The sequence below is a fragment of the Manacus candei genome, unplaced genomic scaffold (assembly GCF_025592945.1).
Source record: "Manacus candei isolate 608988 ecotype Guabito, Panama unplaced genomic scaffold, ASM2559294v1 h1tg000050l, whole genome shotgun sequence".
Lineage (NCBI taxonomy): Eukaryota > Metazoa > Chordata > Aves > Passeriformes > Pipridae > Manacus > Manacus candei.
The window spans coordinates 35,986,154-36,010,270 of record NW_026138098.1 but is presented as its reverse complement, the minus strand read 5'-3'; the positions used below and the strand labels follow the sequence as shown (position 1 = coordinate 36,010,270).

Below are 24,117 nucleotides of genomic sequence, written 5' to 3'. Positions count from 1 at the left end.
CAGCCCCTGCCAAGGCCTCACCACCCTTTCCAGGGAGAAATTCCTCCTCCTGGCCAACCTGAACATCCCCTGGCACCACCCTCCTGTTGGGTCAGATAAAAACCCAAGAAAAATAAGGAAAAAAACCAAACTCAAACCCACCCCAACATTAAGACCAGAAGCACCAAGCAGTTCAGAGTGCAGGCAGAACAGGGAATTCAGTAAGAAAACAACTTGCCTGAGCCAAAGGAAGCATAAAGAAAATAGTGGCTAAGTCAGACAAAGGTGACCAGCACAAAGGAAGAGCAAGAACAACCAGAGCAGCACAGAGTCAGAAAAAGTCAAGGCACAACTAATAGAAACAGGAAAGAAGGTAAGGGATAACAAAAGAATGTTCAAACTGCAGAGGAAACCTGAGGAGTGTGGTACCTTCCAAGCAGAAGGGATGATGTTGAGAAGGTCAAAGAGCTGACACTGCTGGACTTAACTGGGCCAACAAAGGGGTAAAATCTCAGCTGAGAACTGGGAAAGAATAGGCAGAGAAGCTGTACATAAATTGAGCATCTTTAAACCATCTGCTGAAATTAAAGCCTGATGAAGTTCATGCTACTGTATAAAACCCAGGCTGAAGCAATCTCAAAGCCATTAGTGGTTTTCTTTGAAAACTCACAGAGGAAAGATGTGCTGAAGGGCCAACACAAGGTACATCCTTCATGGGGGGATGAGCCAGGAAATCACAGGTGGAGCTCAATTCCCAGAAAACCACAAATAACCAAATCACCTGTAAGTGACCTGGATGACAATATGGAGATGGGCAACACAAAGCTAACTCTGCCAGGAACAAAAGGATGGTGAAGGAACCTGATCTTTCACAACAGGGCTAGAGAACAGGGCAGAGGCTGTGGGGGCAATATTGCATCTGAGCCAGGGAGAGGCTTTTCATGCTGCTTTCTGTGCAGAACTTCCCAAAGCAGTTCAGACAACACGGTCTCCAAATGGAAAGTGGGATTAAGCAAGAATAAAACCACTCATAAAAAATGAAGGTCAGGCAGCAGTGGGTGACATTTAGTATTGACTCAGTTCTGCACAGGTGTAAATAGTTCTTCCAGGACTGATCAATAGTTTCATCCACAACAGCAACGACAGAGTAGGAAATTTGTTTGTAGTGATGGGAGGTGGCACCACCTTAGTGGCTGTGAGTGGGATTTGGATCTCCTTATCCTGAAGATATGAACAGCCAGGATCTGACTCAGGAAAGACAAGTGAAAAATTGTCAGCCAAGAATGCAAAATGCTACAATTACTTGAGGCAGAAAATGTGAGTAGCTGGCCTCTCTGAGGACTCTCCCAGATCCTAAATCTTTAGTGGCCCTTTGTATTCCCTCCTATCTGCAGGGCATCCTGCCCTCCCTTCACATCCCAGGCTGTCTCAGAGTTATGATTGGGGCCTACATTCACAACAAGAAGTCAGGAGACTCTCAAAAAGACAGCAAATAAAGGACTGGCTGTAGTTTATTTCATTTTCTCCTTGTCTCCAAGGAAAATCCACCTTCCATTCAACACACACTAAAAAAATCAGGGAGAAAACGATAATTGGTTGTTTTGAAAAGCTCCTGTTTTCTTTAAAACCAAAGGACAGCAGGTTATTATGACATAAGAAAACAACTGAGGGCTTGCAAGTGAGGAGAGCAATCCATACCCACTGTTTTCCAGATCAATGGAATACAGTGACTCCATAAATTGTACACAACAATTCCATGTTGCCTCCTTGTTCAGCACAGAACTGGACCGTGGTAACAGCCCCATTTGTTTTGCAGACTCCCAGAAAAATGACACCATTTGCATATTTTAATTAATAATGGCTGGCAGAACACGAAGCCATAAATGCCTCCCAGGCATGCAATAAACTCTGAGGTTTATTTACAAATTAATGCTGTGGAGACCATTTAATATTGCATTAATCTCAAATTTTGTTAATTAAAACACCACTCACAATCAACTGGGCGCATTATAAAAATAAATAACAGCATAAGAAAGAAATACAACCTTCCCTCCTCAGCATGGAATATTTTAATGGACAGGGAGAAAGTGAATTTTATTTTTAGAACAGGTATTTTAAAGTCTAAAAGGAAAATTTGAAACAGCTATATTTGCATTGTTATTGACCCTGATGTTTTGCAGATCTTCAGATTTGCCAGCTTGGGAATATTTCAAATATTTTGCTCACTCTTCCCCAGATTTTGTAAGCCTGTAGGCAACACTAACAAACTATTATTAAGAGAGAGTCATAAAATAATAATCTCTTAATCTGCACCAATCTAAACAATTTATTGCTAAGAATCATGAAAGGAAACATCAGTGTGAAAACGTACACATGAACATATTTGTTCAATATTTGAGATCTTAGTGATGTTCCACGTGAAGAGGGAACACAGGCAATACCTGAAGCTATTGCTAGAATTGCACAAAAAACCCACACTGAGGTGACTAATTGGTAACTTTCTGTTGCCTGGAAAGGACAGCACAAGATTTTACAAGCTTAAAAACTCAGTTCAGGAATGTTTAAAATGTCCTGGTCAGTTTTACACAGAAGGGAATGAAGAAAGATGAAGACAGAAATGCAATCACCACAAGTGCTTTAACACAGGAGAGTGTTTTAATGCAGAATGAGGCACTTGAACTTAAAATCACTGAATGGTTTGGGTTGGAAGGGACCTTTAAGCTCATCTTGTTCCACCCCCTGCCATGGGCAGGGACACCTCCCACTAGCCCAGGTTGCTCCAAGCCCCGTCCAACCTGGCCTTGGACACTTCCAGGGATCCAGGGGCAGCCACAGCTTCTCTGGGCAACCTGTGCCAGGGCCTCCCCACCCTCCCAGGGAAGGATTCCTTCCCAGTATCCCATCTATCCCTGCCCCCTGGCACCGGGAAGTCATTCCCTGTTGTTGTATCACTATACGCCCTTGGAAAAAGTCCCTCTCCATCTCTCTTGTATGATGCACCCACATTCCAGGTCCAGGACCACCAGTCTTACAAAAGATCCAGTCCTAGACTAAGCCCCAAAAGCTGCAGCCAAGCATGTTTGGGATTAAACAATCCAGTATTTTTCACAAAGAGCAACTGTCTGGCTGAACTCACGCCATGCACAGTGGACTGGTAATACAAGATTAATCCACACTGACGTAAAAATAAGTAAACCTCAACATCTTCTATGATTTCCAAAGCTCTTAAAACAAATTGAGGCACTTCACTCTTTCCCAAACACAGTAACCTGTGATTTCTGGGGATCTTGGCATGTGGCAAGAGAACACCCACTGTTATATCCCCGAAACGCTCAGCAGCATCCCGGTGAGGAGGACAGGAGCTGGCATGGCCATCCTGCATCCCCCCTGCCCTGCCTGGCACAGGCTGCCTCTCCCAGATTTCCTCAGCATTCCTCAACAAGGATCATGTGAAAAGGAAACAGAATCTAAACCGTGAAATTATGGAATCACAGTTGTTAAGGTTGGAAAAGACCTCGCAGACCGAGTCCCCCCTGTGCCCGATGCCCACCTTGTCCCCCAGCCCAGAGCACTGAGTGCCACGGCCAGGCCTTCCTGGGACACCTCCAGGGATGGGCACTCCAAACCTCCCTGGGCAGCCCCTGCCAAGGCCTCACCACCCTTTCCAGCAACAAATTCCTCCTCCTGGCCAACCTGAGCCTCCCCTGGCACAGCCTGAGGCCGTTCCCTCTCCTCCTGTCCCTTGTTCCCTGGCAGCAGAGCCCGACCCCCCCCGGCTCCCCCCTCCTGTCAGGGACTTGCAGAGCCAGAAGGTCCCCCCTGAGCCTCCTTTTCTCCAGGCTGAGCCCCCCCAGCTCCCTCAGCCCCTCCTGCTGCTCCAGCCCCTTCCCAGCTCCGTTCCCTTCCCTGCACACGCTCCAGCCCCTCCGGGTCTCTCCTGTTGAGGGCCCAGCACTGGGCACAGCCCTGGAGGTCCCCTCATTCTGTCAGCACAGGATGGGCTGTTTGGGATTTAGTGTAACATCGAAGCAAATTATTCCAACATGGAGCTTCACTTTCCAACCACATTTAAATTGTATAAACCCCTTAAATACTAAAACCTGCCAATAGTTTTTCTGCCTCCAAAGACCCCTCAGGCTCTCAGCCACATATTCCAGCACCTGTCAAGTAAACACAAATGTTTCTGTTTCTCAGCATGCTCCTGGCTCCTGTTCTTTTGTGGGGTTTCCAAAAGCCAGTCTCCCCACCAGGGAGGAGAAGGCTCCTGAACAGCATGGCCCTTCCATTCTGCACTCCCTGCAGGCACCACAGATGTGCCAGAAGTTAATCTGCAGCACTGAGCTAAATGAGTCACCCTCCCTCAGCACAGGTGACTAAATCAGCCTAACCATCCATAATAAACCAAATCTTTCATCAGCAAACCATTTAACCAGGAGCTCACCCATTCACCTGCATCAGTGACTCAATTAGAGCTTCTTTATTTCACTTTATTTCACTACTACTGAACGTAGTATTAAGTTCCTGATCCCCCCCCCCCAAAAAAAGGATGTAAAGAGCTGTCATTTATCTCCTGTTTTGCACAGCTGATTTGGAGATGTGTGGGCAGAACACAAAACAGCAAAGGCTTAGGGAACAGTAAGTAAGTGAGGAAAAAGCTGATTTATTAACCATTAACCCAACAAGGGAAGGTCTGGTTCTGCTGCATGAGGATGGGGATGCAGGAGGGAGCTCCCTGGTCCTGGAACTGGCCTGATCCCACTGCATAGGGGTGATGTATGTGTGTGTGTGCCCTGAACCCATGAGGAGCCAGCACACAGGCACACAGGAAGCACTTCTGGCAAAAAAAAGTAACTGCAGGATCCTTTAATTTGCCAAAATGCAGAGAGAAGGTGATCCCTCGTTTATACAGCGTGTGGGTCAAATTTAATATATAAACAGTGAATTACAAATGGGATGGATAATCAAATTTCTTTGTGCACAACACAATTACAAAATAAAAAAGGAAACCCCCTCCCCACATAACCACTTCAGCAGACAGGCCCAGCCTGTAAGGAGTTGCATTTTATGCTGTGGAGAAGGAAACAGGCACTTCATTGATTCTGAAAATCACCCAATGACTGTTTTCCTTAGGTCACCCCTGAGCTCCTGGTTCCTCATGTTGTAGACAAGGGGGGGTTCAGTGCTGGAGGCTCCACTGAGCACAGAACTGACAGTGCCAAATTTAGACAGATGTGGAGGGAGGGGGAATTCAAATAGAGGAATGTGCCAGTGCTGATGGAGAAGGAGACCATGGCCAGGTGAGGGGGCACGTGGAAAAGGCTTTGTGTCTGGAGGAGCTGGCACACGAGGTCAGCCTGGTCCCAGTGCAGGAGGCCAGCCCTGATCCTGGGTCTGGGAGTGCTGGGATGGCTGCTTTCTGCCAGCCTGTTACAGCACCATGTTACACACACCAAGGGGAAGAAATATTTTCAGGCATTTTTCAAAAGTGACAGGCTAAGGAAGGCGAATTGCCAAAAATCTTGCTGAAATTCTACAGGAATTTGGTACAGAAGCTTCTCTGATTTGCTGGCAAAGAGAGATTTGAACATAAGAAATCACAGGCCTTTCAAGATTTCAGCCACTCGTGGGATTTTTTTCTAATATAATTATCACAAGAATCACAGAATCCCTGAATGGTTTGGGTTGGAAGGGACCTTAAACACCACCTTATTCCAACCTCCTGCCATGAGCAGGGACACCTTGCACTAGCCCAGGTTGCTCCAAGCCCTGACCAACCTGTCCTTGGACACTTCCAGGGATGGGGCAGCCACAGCTTCTCTGGGCAGTGCCTAATGCAGCCTCTAGCACCTTTTCCCACACTGAAATCATGAAAAGAAGTTACAGAAATAGCCACATAAGCCCTTTTTCTATACAGTCTGTGTGAAAGGGGCAATGATTAGAATGAAATCATTTTCAATCCCTATAAACTGCCCTTTTTCCTCCTGTATCCAAGGACTGGCTTCTGCATGGCAAGAGCATAAACAGAAGGAAGGTGGTGAAGGCTTCAGCACCTCCAGGGAAGCAGAGGGAGGCAGAGGGAAGCAGAGGGAAGCATCTGTACCTGGAGGTTTAACAAAACAGCTCCAATCCTCATGGCCTCACTCACTTCCAGGCTGTACATCAGCTGGGGAAAGCGGGGAGGGCTCTGGTTGTTGGGTGGCAGGACCTCGATGTAAACAGTGGTGATGGAGCTCCTGCAACACAAGAGGGGGGTAAACCACAGTCCAAACCAGTGAAAATCAGTAAATCAACAAGCATGAGTGACCCACAAAGTCTGGTTTATACACTGTGTGTTCTCCAGCTCTAACGACCTCCCTTTGCTTCTTTAAAAGCTTCAGGATGTGTTTCCCCCCCCCCCCCCCGAATCAAAAGAAAAGCCATTAAAAGAAGAAAAGCTAAATAATTTCCCTCAAAGTAGCCCGAAGTGGTGTTCTTTCAAAAATAGAGCAGCAAGACACCAGTGCACACTCCACACACAAACACAGCTCACAGTGCCCTGGTGATCCTGTGTCCCCTATAAGACATTCCAAATTCTGAGCTGGTAACTGCTCCTGCCACACACAACATCCACCCCTGGAGCTTCCCTGCTGTCAGTCCATTTGCTACCTTTCCTTGGAAGAGAGGGATAGAGAGGATAATGCTGGGAGAAGCCACGGACACAGCTCTCTGGCAGGACACAGCAATACTGTGGGTCCCACCAAGAAACCCCAGCCCAGTCCAGAGCAGTGGCAATACAGGAAACGACAAATCCCATTGTGGAAACCTGGCAAAGCCCTCAACTGCCCTGAATATGCTGCAAACAGCATTCCAGGGGGAATGCTGAAGGCTCTGTGGGACACTGACACTGCAGACCCTCCACAGACCACCCTGTGAACCCACTTGCTACTCAACTGCTCCAGTCTGAGAAAAAGAGCCAGAAGTCTCCCTGAGGTTGAAAGTGATTTAAAATCTGGCTTAAAGGCCCTTTTCTCTTGCCTCTTTGCTCCATTATCCCACCTGCCTTCTCTCCTGGATGTTAGAACAGCACTCCCACCCCAGGACAAAACCCCCGGGAGAGCGAGTGCTGTGCTGCAGGTGCAGGTTTTCCCTACAGCAGCCCTTTGACAAAGTTGGGAAATCTCATGTTTTAGGGCTTCAGGAAAGAAACCAAAGGTGTTTGTCCCAATTTTTTTGAAGGGGACTGGGGAAAGGTATTAAAAAGAAAATCATGAACCCAATGAGCCGCTTCTTGCAGGGCCAGCAAACTCCAGAGCAGTTTTAGAGGGTCCTACCTGAAATGACCAGCTATGTTAGAGTTGAAACAGCTGCTGTGTGATCTGATGGAGCTCATTTAATACCAGAACAACACATCACTGATCAATACTTTAAAATTACAAAGTTACAAAATTCTGCCCGAGCACAGTCCCCACTCTGTTCTGGATGTTCCCCACTGCCCCTTCCCAGCAGGTTCTGTGACTCTGGGTCACTGTGGGAGCTGGGCAGAGCATTGCAACACTGGGACAGATGTGCTGGGGACTGTCCCACAGCACTCTGGCCATGCTCCACCCTAACAAACCTCCAGTGTCCCCTGTCCAGAAGGACCAATGCCACCCACAGGGAAGGGCTGCAGGAACTCTGTCCCCTGGGGCACATCCACACACAGAACCCTCAAGGAAGGGATTAAACCCAGCCTGGTGTGTCCCACCTCTCACAGCTCAGCTCCAGCTTGGAGCACATCCAGCCCTGTGAGCACTGAGGAGGAGGAAGGGAGGAGGAGGAGGAGGAAGAGGAGGTGCTCCAGGTGCCAGAGCACCTGCAGCCCATGGGGAGACCTTGGTGGGAAAGAGAAAGGTGTGGGGAGGATGGAATGAGAAAGGGGTGCTGTGGACTGCCTGTAACCCCTGTAACCCCTGTTCCCCATCCCCATGACACTCAGAGGCAGAGCAGTTTGGGGTGAAGGACTGGAGTTGAGCCTGGGGAAAAAGGGTGGGAGAGAGTTGTCTTTATTTCTTACCAACAAACCCCATTGTAACTGGCAATAAGTTCACAGAATCATAGAACCCTACACTGGTCTGGGTTGGAAGGGACCTTCATGGAGTTCCAACCCCCTGCCGTGGGGGTTGGACCTTCCACTAGACCAGTCAAATCAATTCTTGCTGAGTCTGTCTTGCCTGTGGCAGTAATTGGTGACCTGCTTGTCCTGATCTCAATCCAAGAGCTTTCCCACCTTATTTTCTCCCCCATCCTGCTGAGGAGGGATAGTGAGATGGCTGAGAAGGTGTCCAGCAGCTGGCCAAGGCCAACCCACCACCTCCACGTTAACATTAGGTACAAGCTGACTCTTAACAAGCCTTTAATGGACATTGCTCCACCACTCCCCATGCCATGGAATCCTAGAAATCCTCCAGCTGTGCCCAAAAATCCTGGTTGCCAGCTAGTCTGGGGCAACCCCGAGCTTCCCACAGGCAGCATGGAAGATGGATAATTACAGCAGGAGTTGAACATTCCCTAATTACCTCCTTATATATTACCTCCTGTCTTCTTGTCTGTTTTAAACTATCCCCTCACATCTCCCTGATCTACCTGAATTGATGTTCCACACTTCTACTGATGGAGTAAAGAAAACCACCATCAGCAGACGATCAACAGTCACCATGAATCAGCAGATAAAACATCCCTTGAGCACTGGCTGCCTGTTTTCATGGGATAGCTGCTGCCTGTGTATGGAAGACACATCCAAAGAGCTGGGGTTTTAGTGTGTTTATCCCCTTTCCACTGCTGAATAGTTAATAAAATATATTGTTCTGTATCGTGTTCTTCCTGATTCTGCTACAGCTAAATAAGGCCCAGGATGAGTTATTTTCAATCAAGTTCTAAAAGCAAAAATGGTTTTTGTTCACCACAACAGAAGGGCATTTAGTGCCAGCACAAGGGGGAATGGTTTCCCACTGCCAGAGGGCAGGGATAGATGGGATATTGGGAAGGAATTGTTCCCTGGGAGGGTGGGGAGGCCCTGGCACAGGTTGCCCAGAGAAGCTGTGGCTGCCCCTGGATCCCTGGAAGTGTCCAAGGCCAGGTTGGACGGGGCTTGGAGCAACCTGGGCTAGTGGGAGGTGTCCCTGGCCACTCATTACCTGTATTAACTTTCCCTCTTGCATTCCCCATGTGAGGAAAAGGTTTGCACTTCACGGCTGTGGGAGGTTTAAAAGGTGGAACCTGCTGTTCCTTTCTGTCATCCTCTTTGGAACAGGGAGGTTGTCACACTATCGATACCAGACCCAGACCCAGAGGCATTTTTTTTCACCCCCACACCTTCCTGAAATGACATTTGGGCACAAATGCCAATTTTAGAACACAAACTCCAAAGATCCAGGTCAGCAGGACTCAATACCTTTACTTTCTTAAACTTAGAGAATCACAGAATGGTTTGGGTTAGAAGGGACCTTAAAGATCGTGTCTTCCACTCCCTGTGTGGGCATGAGAGGGTCCTATCCTAACCATCCTAAATTTGCAACCTGCTCTTCTTTATCAGCTGGAGGAAGAGGAGGTGCTCCAGGTGCCAGAGTGGAGACTCTCATGTGCTGGTGGGAATTCAGGTCTCAGTGGGGGCACAGCTGGTCAGGATGGCCCCCTCATGCCAAGTCTGGCTGACCCTGCACATGCTACACCCAGAGAGAAGGTCTCCAGCTCAGCAGCCAGGGTATTTCTGATCCTTTCTGCGTTCTGAGCAAACAGCATCTCCCTTCCCTCCCACTTGCTTTCTTCCTGACATCCCCTCACCTCAGCTTCTCCCAGAGAATGGACATGCACAGTGACAGCACAGTTGGGAACTCTTAAAAAACCAGGCTATTACAAGCAAATGAAATCATGAAAAGGGGGAAGGGAAGGAAACAAAGCAAAGAGAATTAAGGAACAAAAAGGCAAAGAGTTCTAACACGATACTTTTCCTTCCACCACACAGAAGACACAGGATTGTATTGCAGGGTGGAGGGACAGACAGGAGGGTGCCACACTGAGCACTGCTGCAATAAGGAGTTCAGGAAAGCTGCATTACCTTCTCTGTGCAGGAGGAGCACTGTCAGAGGCTTTGACAGTGAGAGCGTAGGACCGCCCCACTGCCAGCACCACTCCTGGAGCGATGGTGACAAGGCCTGTTCGCTCATGGATGCTGAAGTCTCCCTGATCCCCAGCCAAAATTTCATACACTATCTGGCCATTGGGTCCCTCGTCCGCATCTACAGCTGTGAGCTGGAATTAAAACCACAGTGTCAGTGTTGGGCCTTCACAGGCCGTGGGGAGGCAACTGGGAGGGGGAGAGGAGGCAGAGGGGAAACTCCAACAGCTGGAACACAGGAAGGAATTTCTAATCACTGTCCAACAAAGATACAGTTTAAATGGAGGGTAATAGGTGTAAAAACATCATGAAGCAGAGAAAAACTGCTTACTAAAGACTGCAAGCCATTTATTTTAAGGTACAAATTAAGAAACCTAATTAAGACCAAGTTTCCTCTCTGTGGATTGGAATTTCTAACACTTCCTATAAAGGAGGAAGAAGACACTTATTATGTAGCAAAAGTAACACCAGGATCATATTTGTTTACTGGAAGTTCCCATCTCTCCCTGCACCATTCAAAGGGACAGCCTTGGTACTGCCAGGAGGTTTCACTCCCAGGTCTGGCATTCCAAGCCCTTGTTGTGCAGAACTGGAGAACAAAGTTTGTATTAATATGCACATACTCTAAAGAGCCAAGGGGAGGGAAATGGCAGTTGTTCCCATATGGATACACACGGAGAATCACAGAACCATTAGGCTGGAAAAGCCCTCTGAGATCATCAAGTCTGACCATTCCCCAGCACTGCCAAGGCCACCACTAACCCATATCCCCAGGTGCCACATCCACACACCTACTAAATCCCTCCAGGGATGGGGACCTCCACCACTGCCCTGGGCAGCTTGTTCCAATGCTTGACCACCCCTTCCACGAAGAAATTTGTCCTAATATTCAAACTAAACGTCCCCTGGTGCAACTTGAAGCCGTAGGAAACACATCCCAGATGTGCAAGGCCCATTTCACAGGGCAGGGTGACACCACCCCCCTGACAGGCTGTGCTTGGGGGTGACCTCAGGGTGAGACAAACACAACTGGGAACATCCCTCTGCACTCTGGTGACTCTGCACCATCTCTGCTGGCTCGGTGGTTACTCCCACCTGCAGTGTTTCTTCCTTACCATTGCACAGTTTTGATTCTGAGCATGAGAAAAACCCAAAGGCCCCCAAATTCTACTGGTGAACATAATGAAATGAGGGGGTTCTTATCTTGCCCTTGGGAAAGGCAGTGGGTTTATCCCACTTCTGTAGCTCGCAATGTTAAAACAAACACACACACACAGCCAGAAATTAAAGCTCAGGGAACATTTTTTGCTTTCAGTGACAAGAAGAATCACAAAATAGAATCCCAGAATGGTTTGGGTTGGAAGGGACCTTAAAGCCCATTTCATTCCAAGCCCTTGCCATGGGGCAGGGGCACCTTCCACAAGCTCAGGTTGCTCAGAGCCCCACCCAGCCTGGCCTAGTTGTTCTTCTTCCCTTAGGGGTTGTTTTGCAGATACAAAACACACACTGCTTCCTCAACTGGCTTTTCATTTGGTACAACTACATGTCCCCTCAAACAGCACGTGGGAGGACATAAAGCCACATGAGCAATAATTGAACATCCAGCAGGATAAACTTCTGCCTGCTGGACAACCTCTTTTCCCCCTGTGACACCCTCAGAGGTGACAGCACTGCAGACTGGTAGAGGAGCTCAGTGACATCTCTGCTGTGCTATGATCTAAAATAATCTATCAGCCAATGCTGCATCACACTTGAACTTCAGCGGGTCAGGGATGGCCAGAGCACCACCTACAACTGCCAAAACATCACCTACAACTGCCAAAACATCACCTACAACTGCCAAAACATCACCTACATCTGCCAAACCACCACCTTCAGCTGCCAAACCACCACCTACAGCTATGAAACACCTCCTACAACTGTGAAACCATCACCTACATCTGCCAAACCCCCACCTACATTTGCCAAACCACCTCCAACAGCTGCCAAACCACCACCTACAGCTGCCAAAATGTCACCTACAACTGCCAAAGCACCTCTTACATCTGCCAAAGCACCACCTAGATTTGCCAAACCATCCCCTACAACTGTGAAACCACCACCTTCAGCTGTCAAACCATCCCCTACAGCTGCCAAACCATCCCTTACAGCTGCCAAACCACCTCTGCCCAAGGATGGCTGAAGAACTGGAAGAGCAGAAACCAAACCTTGTCCCTAAACCAAGGAGCCAAAGCTGTGATATCTGAGTTAATCACATTTTCATACAACCTTAATCACCAAGGGGAGTATGTGAGTCACTGAATCACAGAATCCCAGAATGGTTTGGTTTGGAAGGGACATTAAAGATCCTGCAGTTCCAACTGCCCCTGCATTAGGCAGGAACACCTTCCACAAAAAGGTTGGTTAGAGCCCCATCCAGCTTGGCCTTGAACACTTCCAGGGAAAAACTCAGGGATCTAACTGCTTTATAAGATATTTCTGATTCTTTACAGGCTCAGTGAAATATGAAATTTCATGTAGAAAGTCAAAAACCTGTTCAAACCAAGATCTAAGCAGACAAAATCTAAAACAGAATGTATTGACTGAAATGCTAAAATTTAAATATATTAACAAAAATTTACCTTCTTTGTTAGGAGCACCAGCTATTCCTGCTGTTGGGAACTGAGCTACTTTAGGCAGGACCAATCATTTTGAACATGGAATAGGTTGTGCACAGTATTCACCAACTAAAAAGCACATTGATTATGTCACTTTTCTCCTGGAGCAATCAGTGTTCTGCTTCTTTCACACCCAGCACAGTGATCCAAAGCAAATTTCCAACACAGAACTATTTAATTTTCCTAAACTGGTTGCACTTAAAAAGCAAATCTCAATTCCTACAGTATTTTTTGACACTGTATTTTGAGCATGGGATAAACCCTTGAGATGCCCCAAAAAATCACGAAACGGATTTCATCTCCCCTTAAAAGGTTTCAAAACCATATTTATATCCACGTGTGAGGGTTTTTATCTACCTCATTCTGTATCTCCTTTTGAAATTCTGAAAAGGATGAAGGCTGCACTTTAATCACTCCTTCTGCAGTTTCTCTCCACACAACGGGACGTGTTCATTAACCTCACAGGGAGCAGGAATCCACCTCAGTGACACAGATAAAAAAGGAGCTGCAATAAACCTTCTCTGCTGAACTTCAAAAATAACACACACACACAAAAAGGTAAATAAAGGCTTTATGCAAAACACAAGGCCCTAAGTATTTAATGACAGGATTTGGAACCAGGCCACTTTTTACTGTGACAGTATGAAAAAGGAAAATTAATTGACTACACAAGCCCATACATTTAGAAGGTTAATTAAGCCTACAAATGTTGAATGCTTGGAAAGATAAGTGATTTGAATAACATTTTGGGGGCAAAAACGGGAATCAAAACTGGAATTAAATAGAATTAAAGTTCAACAGCTGCCATAATATATGATTTTAGAAATTCCATCTCCAGCTGTCCCAGACTGATAGAGCTTCATAGTTAACAAGATTTGAGAAACATGTGCTAAAATATACAGGAAGAAGAGCAAAAGAAGGTTTATTTTACTTTCCTAAAAAGCTTTGCATGCAGCAGTATAGGCTCCATTGCATTAATATTTAATGTACTGAAAGTTTTGCAAAATGGGTGCATGTTCTGCTGCTGCAAGAACTGATTTTCATGGGAGAAAAAGGAGGTTTAGAAGGATGACCTTAAGCTCCCAAAGACATTCTTGGTCACAGTATAAGCTCTGGTCAGACTCACTTTATAGTTGGAGGAAATTGGGCTTTGGTGTTTGACTTGTCAGCTTCTCACAGCAACACTTTCAGTGACCTTGCCCTGGACAGACAAAGTGAGGCCCAACCTTTCCAGAAGCCTTTGCCAACAGATTAAATGTGATGGAGATATTCCAGGATTGTGATGGAAATAATTCAGGAGTGTGATGGAGATGTCCCTGAACTTGAGCCAACCAAACACAGAGCAGGTCAAAATACTTTTTCATTAAGTTCTCAGGTCTTTACCCCATATTTTTACCCAAGTCTGCAGGGATGTTGACTGAGCAATGCAAACACAACCCAGCTTTGTTTCCTTTTCCTGCTAATCATGTTTACTTTGGAGATGGAAATTAATAACGTGATGGGCAAAGGGTTACAAATAACCACATAAATAAAACATTAAGTGAGGGTTGAAGATGGCTTTTATGAAGATTTCTTTTTGGGAAAAGGTTCTTCCCCCACAGGGTGGTTGGCACTGCCCAGGCTCCCCAGGGCAGTGGGCACAGCCCCAAGGCTGCCAGAGCTCCAGGAGGGTTTGGACAAAGCTCTGAAGGACAGGGTGGGATTGTTGGGGTGTCTGGGCAGGGCCAGGGGTTGGACTGGATGATCCCTGTGGGTCCCTTCCAGCTCAGGACATTCCATGACTCTAAGGTCTCCCCTGAACTGTGCTGCAGTTTTATGGCAAGGTGCAGGTTTAAGAGCTGTAAACCATGAGCATATTCCAACCTCCAAATACCCAAAATGCTCTGTGCAATCGAGAGCTGGGGCAGGACCTCTGAATTAACCTGCACTGGTGATCTCAGGCAGAATTTTTCAGAGGTGAACAGGTCATGCACCAATCCACTGCATGTTGGATTTTCCATTTTCAACGAGAGAGATACTTAATTGTTCTTGGAAAAGAGCCCTTGAACGTGGGTCATGCCACTGCAAGGGGAGATTAGGTAGAAATTAAGAAACATGGATAAATTGAAATAGGTTATTTTGGTTTCATGACTTTAAACAGTAAAAATAGAAGAATTGGGGTTGTTCAACCTGGAGAAGAGAAGCTTCAGGGTGACCTAATTGTGTCCTTTCAGGGCCTGAAGAGGCTGACAAGAAACATGGAGAGGGACTATTTCCAAGGGATGGAGGGACAGGACAAGGGGGAATGGCTTCCCACTGCCAGAGGGCAGGATTAGGTTGGATATTGGGAAGAAATCCTTCCCTGGGAGGGTGGGGAGGCCCTGGCACAGGTTGCCCAGAGAAGCTGTGGCTGCCCCTGGATCCCTGGAAGTGTCCAAGGCCAGGTTGGACGGGGCTTGGAGTAACTTTGTCCTGAGTTTTAAGGTCCCTTTCAACCCAAACCATTCCAGGATTCCATGACTGTAGGACACACACCTAAAGACCACTTGGCAAGTCTTCCTGTAAAGACAAAATACACAAAATCTCTTCACGGGCCAAGGAATCCTCAGACCTTGAGGCAAATTTATGGCAAGTTTTAGATGAATGATGGTTTTTTACCATCCTCTGTCCCTTCCCAGCTCTCTCATTTCCTTGCTCAGCATTCCCTGTGCCCAGCACAGTTCATGCTGTCCATAAAATGAGAGATGTCTAAAGAAACACGGTGGATTTAAATCATTCATCTGAAATGTTATAGCACCACTGCTCCATACTCCAACCATCAATGTACAACCAGTTTAAATATCTGAATCACAGCAGTAAAAGGGTGGAAAACTGGACAGCAAAAAATACAACAATAAAGAGGAAAATAAGTACTTTAATAGGTTTGCTATTAATCAGTCTTCCTAGTGACAAATATTATTTACCACACATTTAACTGTTTTCAGTAAAAGATTTCTCAGTCTCAATTGCCACAAAAAAAATACACATAAAAGCAGAAGGAAAAACCAGATAAGAAATTCTCAAGCAGAATGTAAAGACATTTAAACTTTACTTTCCTCTCCTCAACCAAGGCCTCAAACAATTTCACATGTACTGAAAGCAGACAACTGAAATAAAAACTTTTGCTCACTTCTCTGAAAGGCCCCAGGGAAAGAAGGGAAATTCCTTGCTCTAACCACGCAGGGAGAAAGAAAAGGATAGGGGAAAAAACTGAATTTTTACCTGTAATTAATGTATTTTCCTGCTAGTTTTGGCTATTTTCAAGCAGAAATCAAGGATGTTTTATTTTCTTTAAGTTTTTTTTTGGAGTGTGCCAGAGAGCAAACACAATCTAAACTATTAACTAATATGTTTTGGGGCTCTTTTCAGTAGTAAGATCAAGCCAATTCCCCACAAAATGGGGAAATGAGAAAGTACAAACTGAGGTTATTGGTATATTTTATTTGTACATTTTCATGCAGCTGCACTCAGTTAAAAAAAAAAAAAAGAAAACCATCTCAATCCCTTCTTACCCTCAGGATAATAAAAGCAAAGTGGCAACTCCCTGAGGGCACTTCCAGTGCTGTAGCAACATTTGCATTTTGGTAGCAGGATGACATGATTCATAAAGGAAAATCTGTCTTGATCCTCTCTGAAATCAGCCTGATTATTATAATAAATGATTATGAGCCCGTGCAGATTTTCTGAGGTCACTGTTCTTTTTCTAACCTCCTTCCTCACATCAGAGAGTGGTTTTTATGAACTAATCATATCTGACCTGGGTCATTTCCCTGTGGGAACTGTCAGGGCTGAGCAGAGGATCTCAAAGGATCCTCACCCCGGGGATGAGCTCGGGTTACATGGGGAGTTTGTTCCATGTGCCAAGAACAAGCCATCAAAATCACTGTATTACAGTTCAAAAAAATGGAAAAGAAAGGTCAGTTTTGCCTTTGAGGTCGTTATAAAGCAGAAGAAAATTGAAATCAGGCAGCACAAACCCACCTTCCCAGCCTAAGGAAACCCTGGGGATTTATACAGAAAAAGATGAGCAACTTTCCAAACAGCTCAGCAGCCCAAAAGCATTCTCATGGAATCACAGAATGACCTGAGCTGGAAAGGACCTTAAAGCTCATCTTGTTCCATCCCCTGCCATGGGCAGGGACACCTCCCACTAGCCCAGGTTGCTCCAAGCCCTGGACACTTGGACACTTCCAGGGATCCAGGGGCAGCCACAGCTTCTCTGGGCAACCTGTGCCAGGGCCTCCCCACCCTCATAGGGAGGAATTCCTTCCCAATATCCCATCTAACCCTGCCCCTGGCAGTGGGAAGCCATTCCCTGTGTCCTGTCCCTCCATCCCTTGTCCCCAGTCCCTCTCCAGCTCTCCTGGAGTCCCTTCAGGCCCTGGAAGGGGCTCTCAGCTCTCCCTGGAGCCTTCCCTTCTCCAGGCTGAACAATCCCAATTCTCTCAGCCTTTCCTCATGGCAGAGGTGCTTCATCCCTCTGATCATCTCCTGAGAACCCAGAGGTGGACTCTCCTTTTATTCCTGGCATCATCACAATACACCAAAATCTTAAATATTGACTCTTACTTTTTTTTCTAAGTCAGTTAATTTATAAACTCAGATCATCTGGCAATGTAAGATGAGTTGATAAAAGAGCCAGAATTTTCTCCCTTCCATCTCTGACCACATTATAAAGTCACAGAACCTGAAAGGACCCATGTACCGACCACATGCAGAATTTACATTTTTTAACAAAGGTGAATTTAGAGCCCAACTTCCTCACTACTCCTTCCCCAAAGGACCTTGTCCAGATCAAGTTCATTAAGAAATTTGTACTCCTCCTCTTTCCATGCCTCCAGGCCCTGAATATGTTTGCAGCTCCAAGACCAGAATGTGTCTGAGAACTCAAGGGCAGCACATTCCCTCTGAGCACAGCAGCACTTCAGGTGCTTCAGGCAAGCACAAGATGCTGCTCTGCTTCATCCCAGGTACCATTAACAGACCTCAGGCAGCCCAGAGCATCCTCAAGGCCAATTTTGGGCAGGAAAACATTCTTTTCACACATCCAGCAATCTCATTTAGCAACATTTTCTGCCTTACATTCCCTGGCTCCTTCAGGACAGGATACCAGTATTTGATATCTTTTGTTTCCACTTGTGCATGGCTTGAAGGAACTCAGTTGTGCTTAGAGCTTTTATCTTTCCCTCAAATCTTGCTGAAAATGCCCCTGTGGCTCTCACTGATGGTTTTTCAGCACTTGTAGCTTAAGAAGATTGGTGAAAAGGCAAGAATAACATGAATGAAGATGCAAGGGTGCAAATGCACAGCTACAGCTCAAGGGGGGCATGTGCCAGAACAGACACTGAGCCCTCTCCTAATGCTGGTAAATCACTGCTAGCCTGATTAATTCCTGACTGTAATTCAGAAAATGGCATTTTATCACTCAAGTCGGCTGATTAATTTGATTTTCCCGATATTCCCACTACCTCCACCAATGGCATCTTGTCCTTACCCATCTCCACTGGCAGCACTCAGGGTATGGCTGAGATCTCAGAAGAATTACCACCCCAAAAAAAGCCTTTTTCCATTAACTTCAGTGCCACCAGGATTCACCTCCAGTCCTGCACTGAGACATAAATCAGTGCTGGCAAACTTTAATTAAAGCTGCTTCACTCTGGGCCCGTGTTCAGCACATTTTTTCACTGCTCATTTGTTCTACAAACAAATGACTTGTAAAAACCAACAGCTTTTATGACATGGTAAAAACATTCCTGGTTATGTTCTACTCAACTGTTTACCTGTTCCCCAAAACCATTTTATTTCAATATCCTGCTAATCAAGGGGAATATTATTTTTTCTTCTGAAATTTTCCAGCTGAAAAGGTTTTGCAGAACTTCAGGTGAAACAGCTGAGCTGCAGCTGTACATCTAAGATAGGCCTACCATTTAGTAGGAGCAATTTTAATAGTTATTTAACTAATGAGGTGGATGGAGATACACAAAATTAAGTTCTAGTTGGTTTCAGTGCATTTCCAATCTACTGCTAACAGAAAGTGAGTCAACAAAGGCAATAAAAAGACCTGAAATTACCTTTATAACACCTTCCCCAGGCCTCATATCCGTATAAATCTTGACATTGTAAGAGATGTTGGAGAAGGTGGGGGAATTATCATTTGCATCGATCACCAGGATATTGACAGTCACTGGGACACTCTCCTGGACTCCATCAGAAGCTGTCATCTTCAGCAGGAAAAAAATAAGCAGAATAGGAACATATTTTAATGGTGTGTTCTTAATACAATTCCAGTTGTGAGGAAATACAGCGTGACAACCAAAAATCAGCATTTCACATCTCACTTCGGCTGAGCTTGAGCCTGCAGAGTGCAAGACTCAGGGGAAAAGCAAAGCAAACCCACACCTTTGAAATGCTCTGTGTCAGGTGGGCAGGAGAAATGAGAGGGAATCACCTGGAATTTCCCAGGGTTGGGGCCAGGATATGGGCCACAGTCCGTGGCTGGGAGGGATGAGCCACCTGTCAGGTCTCACCTGGGCATCACCACACACAGGAGCTCCTCTACCTCTGTTAAACCTCCAAGAGAGCATTTCAAGGTGGCACTGAAAGAGTTGAAGGCCTTTTTACTCCAGAGGGGAAATCTGAGCTCTCCTTTCAACTGCTGAAAGGACAGAAAATAGGGAGGCACAGACCCCGGCAGAGGAACAGCCCATTTCCAAATTGCTGCAGGGCCGTTGTTCACCCACAGCCTGAGGGACTATCAAGTCCATTTTTTCCTCTTTATTTTTTTTTAAATACTGCTGGCTGGGGTTTATTGCAGCCTAGTTTTTTATTTGCTCCTGAAAACAAGCAAAAAGACCAAGGCAGGTGTCACGTTCCTGGCTCAGGGGACGAGACAAGAAAAGGCACCGATGGCCTCAAAGGCCAGGTATGAAAAAGTGGGCTCAGATGCTGCCATGGCAGGGGGGTGAGGAGCAGGGGACACACCTGGGACCATGGACATGATGCTCAGGGGGATCTAAACGCTGCTCTCAAGTTGGAGAAGCAGCCTGGAGAAGGCAGAACCCCTAGGAGCTCCCCTGGTTTCGCCGTTTCCTCCTCCCGGGCCGTTTTCCTGATCTCCAAGGATGTCAGAACCAAACCCTTTCTCCCAGCAAGCTCTGGCTGACCCTGCAGGGCCTTCCAGGGGTGGTCACTCACCGAGAAGGTGTAGAGCTGCTGGGTTTCTCTGTCCAGGGGCTGCAGCAGGGTGAGGTAGCGGGTGATGCCACTCTGAGTCACAGTGAAGAACGTGCTGTAATCGTTCAGGAAGAGATGGAGCTGGGGATCCTTGGTCTTCAAACAACATCAAGGAAAAAAAGGGTGTGTTATTAGAAATTCACCTGCACCATTAACTCTCCAATTATCTGATGCAAGTGCTTGATTTAGTTGAAACCTAAATAGGCAGAAAGTACAAATGCTGTGATTAAGAATCGTCAAAACTGTAAAAAAAAAAGGTAAAAACCCCCACTGCTGGTCTAAAAATCTAATCTTCTCCATGAAAAATGGATTAAAACCCTACTTTAACCTCTAGAGTGAGAAAATCCAATGGTAAACAAATACCTGCATCTGTTAGTTTTAAATGATTGCTTTTTTTTTCTCTTTGAAACAGTAATTTCTAAGCCAAATATAACAATATAAGAAACCAGATTTGAGCATATTAAAACCAAAACAAAACTGATCTTGATTAACAGAGCAATAAAACAGTTGGGTTGGTGCAATGAAAAATATAATGATGTGTTGAAATGCATCATTAAATAGATGCAGCTCAGAGACTCTCTGCATCTCAAAAAGAATCAAAATATATTGATGCAGAATTATGAACTTCTCGGTTGATCAAGGGAAAAAAACATAATAAATGAACTGTGGCACCGTTTCCATTAGCAAGTAACATTTTAAGGTAAATAAAGGCAAGTCAAGGCATTGTAAATTTACTCATGTCTTCATGAGTACTTCAGTCACTCCTGACTTCCATCTCTTTCAAGATGTTATTGAGTTATTTAACTGATTGGACTGCAAGGGTCACTCTACATTAGTTCAATTTGCAAACAAACTACATTAGCTTTTATTGCCTCCAGCATTCCAACAAATTCCCGTGTCCTTGTCCATAATGTGGTTAATTTAACCTGACTTCTTGTGCTACTCTCAGTCATGAGTGAGAGTCCATTTCTGTCAGGTGAAGCCAAGCTGGTGGAGTGCAAATTCAACTCGAGAAAACACAAAAGGCTGGGAAACAAGTCCCATAAAAACTGGTTTAAATTGCCCCAAATAATGTGGAGATGAGGGATCAGAGGGATGAATAAAACCCGGCAGAAAATTCAGGATTTTACCAGCTGCTTTCCAACATCATTGCACAGAAGCCTCCCTGTACAGGGTAGGATACACAACGCAGGCACAAACAGCTGAATTCAGCAAATTAACCAAAAAAAGGAGCATTAGGCTCTTCCTCTCTCAATATTTTCTCACCCTGAGGCCACGATGCTTCCAGAAGGTTAATTCCTACCTGTCATTAGTGTCAGTCCTATTGGATTAGACCCCCCCAGAGCACTGGAGAGGTCACCAACAGGCACTGAGTGGCATCATGAACAACTCCCAGGACAAAATTAGTACAATTAGAAGGAGAAAGAGGAACTTTTCTTAGTGAACTAGAACAAAGCCCATGCAAAGATTGCTCAGTTTAGAGGAGAAACCATCCCAGTGTTCCAAACAAGTGGTTTCTCATTCCCTGAAGCTTTGCTGCAATGCCAGCTCCCAGGAAAATTACAATTCCTTTTCCAGTCAGCAATGCAAACAGCAATGTCTTTATTCCATGCAAAATTACAGGAGGTAGTTGCCAACAACTGCTCCCTCTGCAGACACTATAAAGCCAAGCAAAAATTTATTTTACAAAAAAACCCTGTTGGTTGTTACACTTCTGGCTTGTCATGTCATTTTGAACACTAATAAACAGTATTTTTTTCCTAATTTGCTCCCCAGGAAAAGCAATGATGGAGATCCCACGCCCTCCCAAAGTAATCCATCCTATTCCTTTGCTATTCCTGCATTAGCAAAACATTATCCAAATGTGGAAGTTAAATTGCCTTTACAGCAATCAATGCCTAGTTCATGTGCCTCCCATACATGTCAGACCTACAGAGCAATTTATTTCCTTAATCTTTCCTTAATCTGGAAAAGCACTGTTATGCCTTTACATCATTAGCATGGATATTTTACATTATTATCACATTTTGTGCTGCAAGAAAGTAGATCACATAACTGAACATTTCGTGTGAGAGGATACGACTGTGGGAAACAATCCAGCAATGCTGCCAACACTATTTCCAATACTTTAATTTTTAAACTATTTTATTTTAGGGTCTGGACTTAAACACTGTGTTTTCTGGGTACACTACTGGGTCATGCAGACAAGGCTGGTCTCTGAGGAATTCTTTAGCACGTAGTTTTATGTAGGAAAGGATCAGAATCCACACAAAAGAGTGCACATGCAACCTGCAAGGGCCGTTTCAAGCACACAGTTCCAACCTGAGAGGGTTTAGTAGGTACTTTTAAACCTGACATGGTTTAGGAGGTACTTTTTAAATTAAAAAAGGACTTTTTGTAATACTTAAGATGTCCGTGAAGACATATAATTATTTATTGAACATTAAGCATTTAATGAACTTTCACATGACTTTATGCCCTGAATTTGGTCCAATGTGTTTAAAGGGCTCTTTGCAGGTTTCCCAAACCAAGAGACAGCTCCAGCCTCAAACATCATCAGGGCAAAGAAAAATGAAGGAGGACAAGAGGAATAAATAAAGAAATCACACAACTGGAGCAAGAAATGGAGTTTTTCAAACACAACACCCAATACCTACGGGCAGGGCACCTGGGGCGACCTACAAAGGAAAACAGGGCACAACATGAATCCAAGTGAGGAAACACAAACCTGGGACTGAGGGACATCAGGAGAGCAGGACATTTGGGGAATTAATGGCTGCAGACAAAAAAACTGCAACAAAAGGAGGCACACAAAGGGCTCCAATAAACACTCAATAAACAAAGAATGGCCTTGGATGTGCTCTGCTTGAAAAATCTCTGGAGAAGTTCCTGCCTGCATGTTAATGTTCCATTCCTGCTGTGTAAACACACAAAGGTTTACAACTCTGCCCAAAGCAAACAGCTTTCCAGAATTTACTAAGATTAAACCAAAATTAAATGATATTGTCAAGACTGAGCAGGCAAGGACATATATTCTGTATGTGTTTCAACATCCCCAAGGGTTTTTTGGAGGGAGTCTGTTTGGCTGTGAAGTTCTCCAGGGTAGCCAGAACGAGCTCCAAGACTATCCAAACTGCTCAGGTTTCCTGATTGCCAGCACAGGCTCATCTCCAAAGAGCTGCAGCAATAACAAAGAGACTTTAATGACACATCTGGGTTTCCCAGCATTCTCCACGTGGAGGATGATCAGTGCTGAAACGCCCACGGCAGAGAGTTGTTTTCTTGCAGAGATGTTTCCAGCATCTGCCCTCCACTTTCACTAGACAAATGTGAGACCCACAGCCTTGCAGAGGCACAGCAAGTGGGGTTATTGGTCCCAGCACAAGAAAGACACTGACCCCTCTGGAAAAAGTCTAAAGGAGGCCACTAAAGTTGATCCTGGGGCTGGAGCCCCTCTGCTCTGGAGTCAGGCTGGGAGAGCTGGGGGGTTCACCTGGAGAAGAGAAGGATCCAGGGAGACCTGAGAGTCCCTCCCAGGGCCTAAAGGGGCTCCAGGAGAGCTGGAGAGGGACTGGGGACAAGGGATGGAGGGACAGGACAAGGGGGAATAGCCTCATACTGCCAGAGGGCAGGGTGAGATGGGATAATGGGAAGGAATTCTTGGCTAGTGATGGTCTTGAAGGTCCCTTCCAACCCAAACCGTTCCAAGGCCATGAAATGGTGCAGCTGTAACACGGCTGTGAGGGAGCAGAGAACCAAATTTAACTTGCCCTGTGTTAATCCACGTGTCAGAGATTCATGGAGGGCTTCCAGCCTGGGGTGGGCAGGAGGCTTCCAGCAGAGAAAGGCTGGGAGGACTAAATGGTAGCTCAGGGCGGGTTTGTAAGCACAGGTAATGCTCATTAACTTCTGCAGGTCTCAATGTTCTGCTGGCTTCATTGTACCTCCATAAATGAATGTATTTACTGAGTCAGGATTGCTGATGAGACGTTGCCATCGCCCTCTCCGTGCCTGTGCATCTTAGTTTCCACTGGTGGCACTGGCTAAACATAATGTATTCTGTCTTCTAATTGAAAAATCAGTTGAGATTGTATTTCC

The 24,117-nt window shown here is 45.7% G+C and overlaps 1 protein-coding gene across 17 annotated transcripts in view; it reads right to left on the bottom strand.

Moving 5' to 3' along the window:
- Positions 1-24,117, bottom strand: part of PCDH15 (protocadherin related 15) — a 670,595-nt gene that overhangs the window by 137,574 nt on the left and 508,904 nt on the right. For all 17 annotated transcript variants that reach the window (XR_007906667.1, XM_051799597.1, XM_051799600.1 and 14 more), the window contains 4 exons: positions 19,981-20,115; positions 18,858-19,007; positions 10,052-10,245; positions 6,080-6,212 (listed from right to left, as the gene is read on the bottom strand). Coding sequence is in view for 16 of the 17 variants with exons in the window: in XM_051799597.1 (XP_051655557.1) it covers positions 6,080-6,212; positions 10,052-10,245; positions 18,858-19,007; positions 19,981-20,115 (612 nt within the window). In the remaining variant the exon portion in view is untranslated. The remainder of the gene's footprint in view (positions 1-6,079; positions 6,213-10,051; positions 10,246-18,857; positions 19,008-19,980; positions 20,116-24,117) is intronic.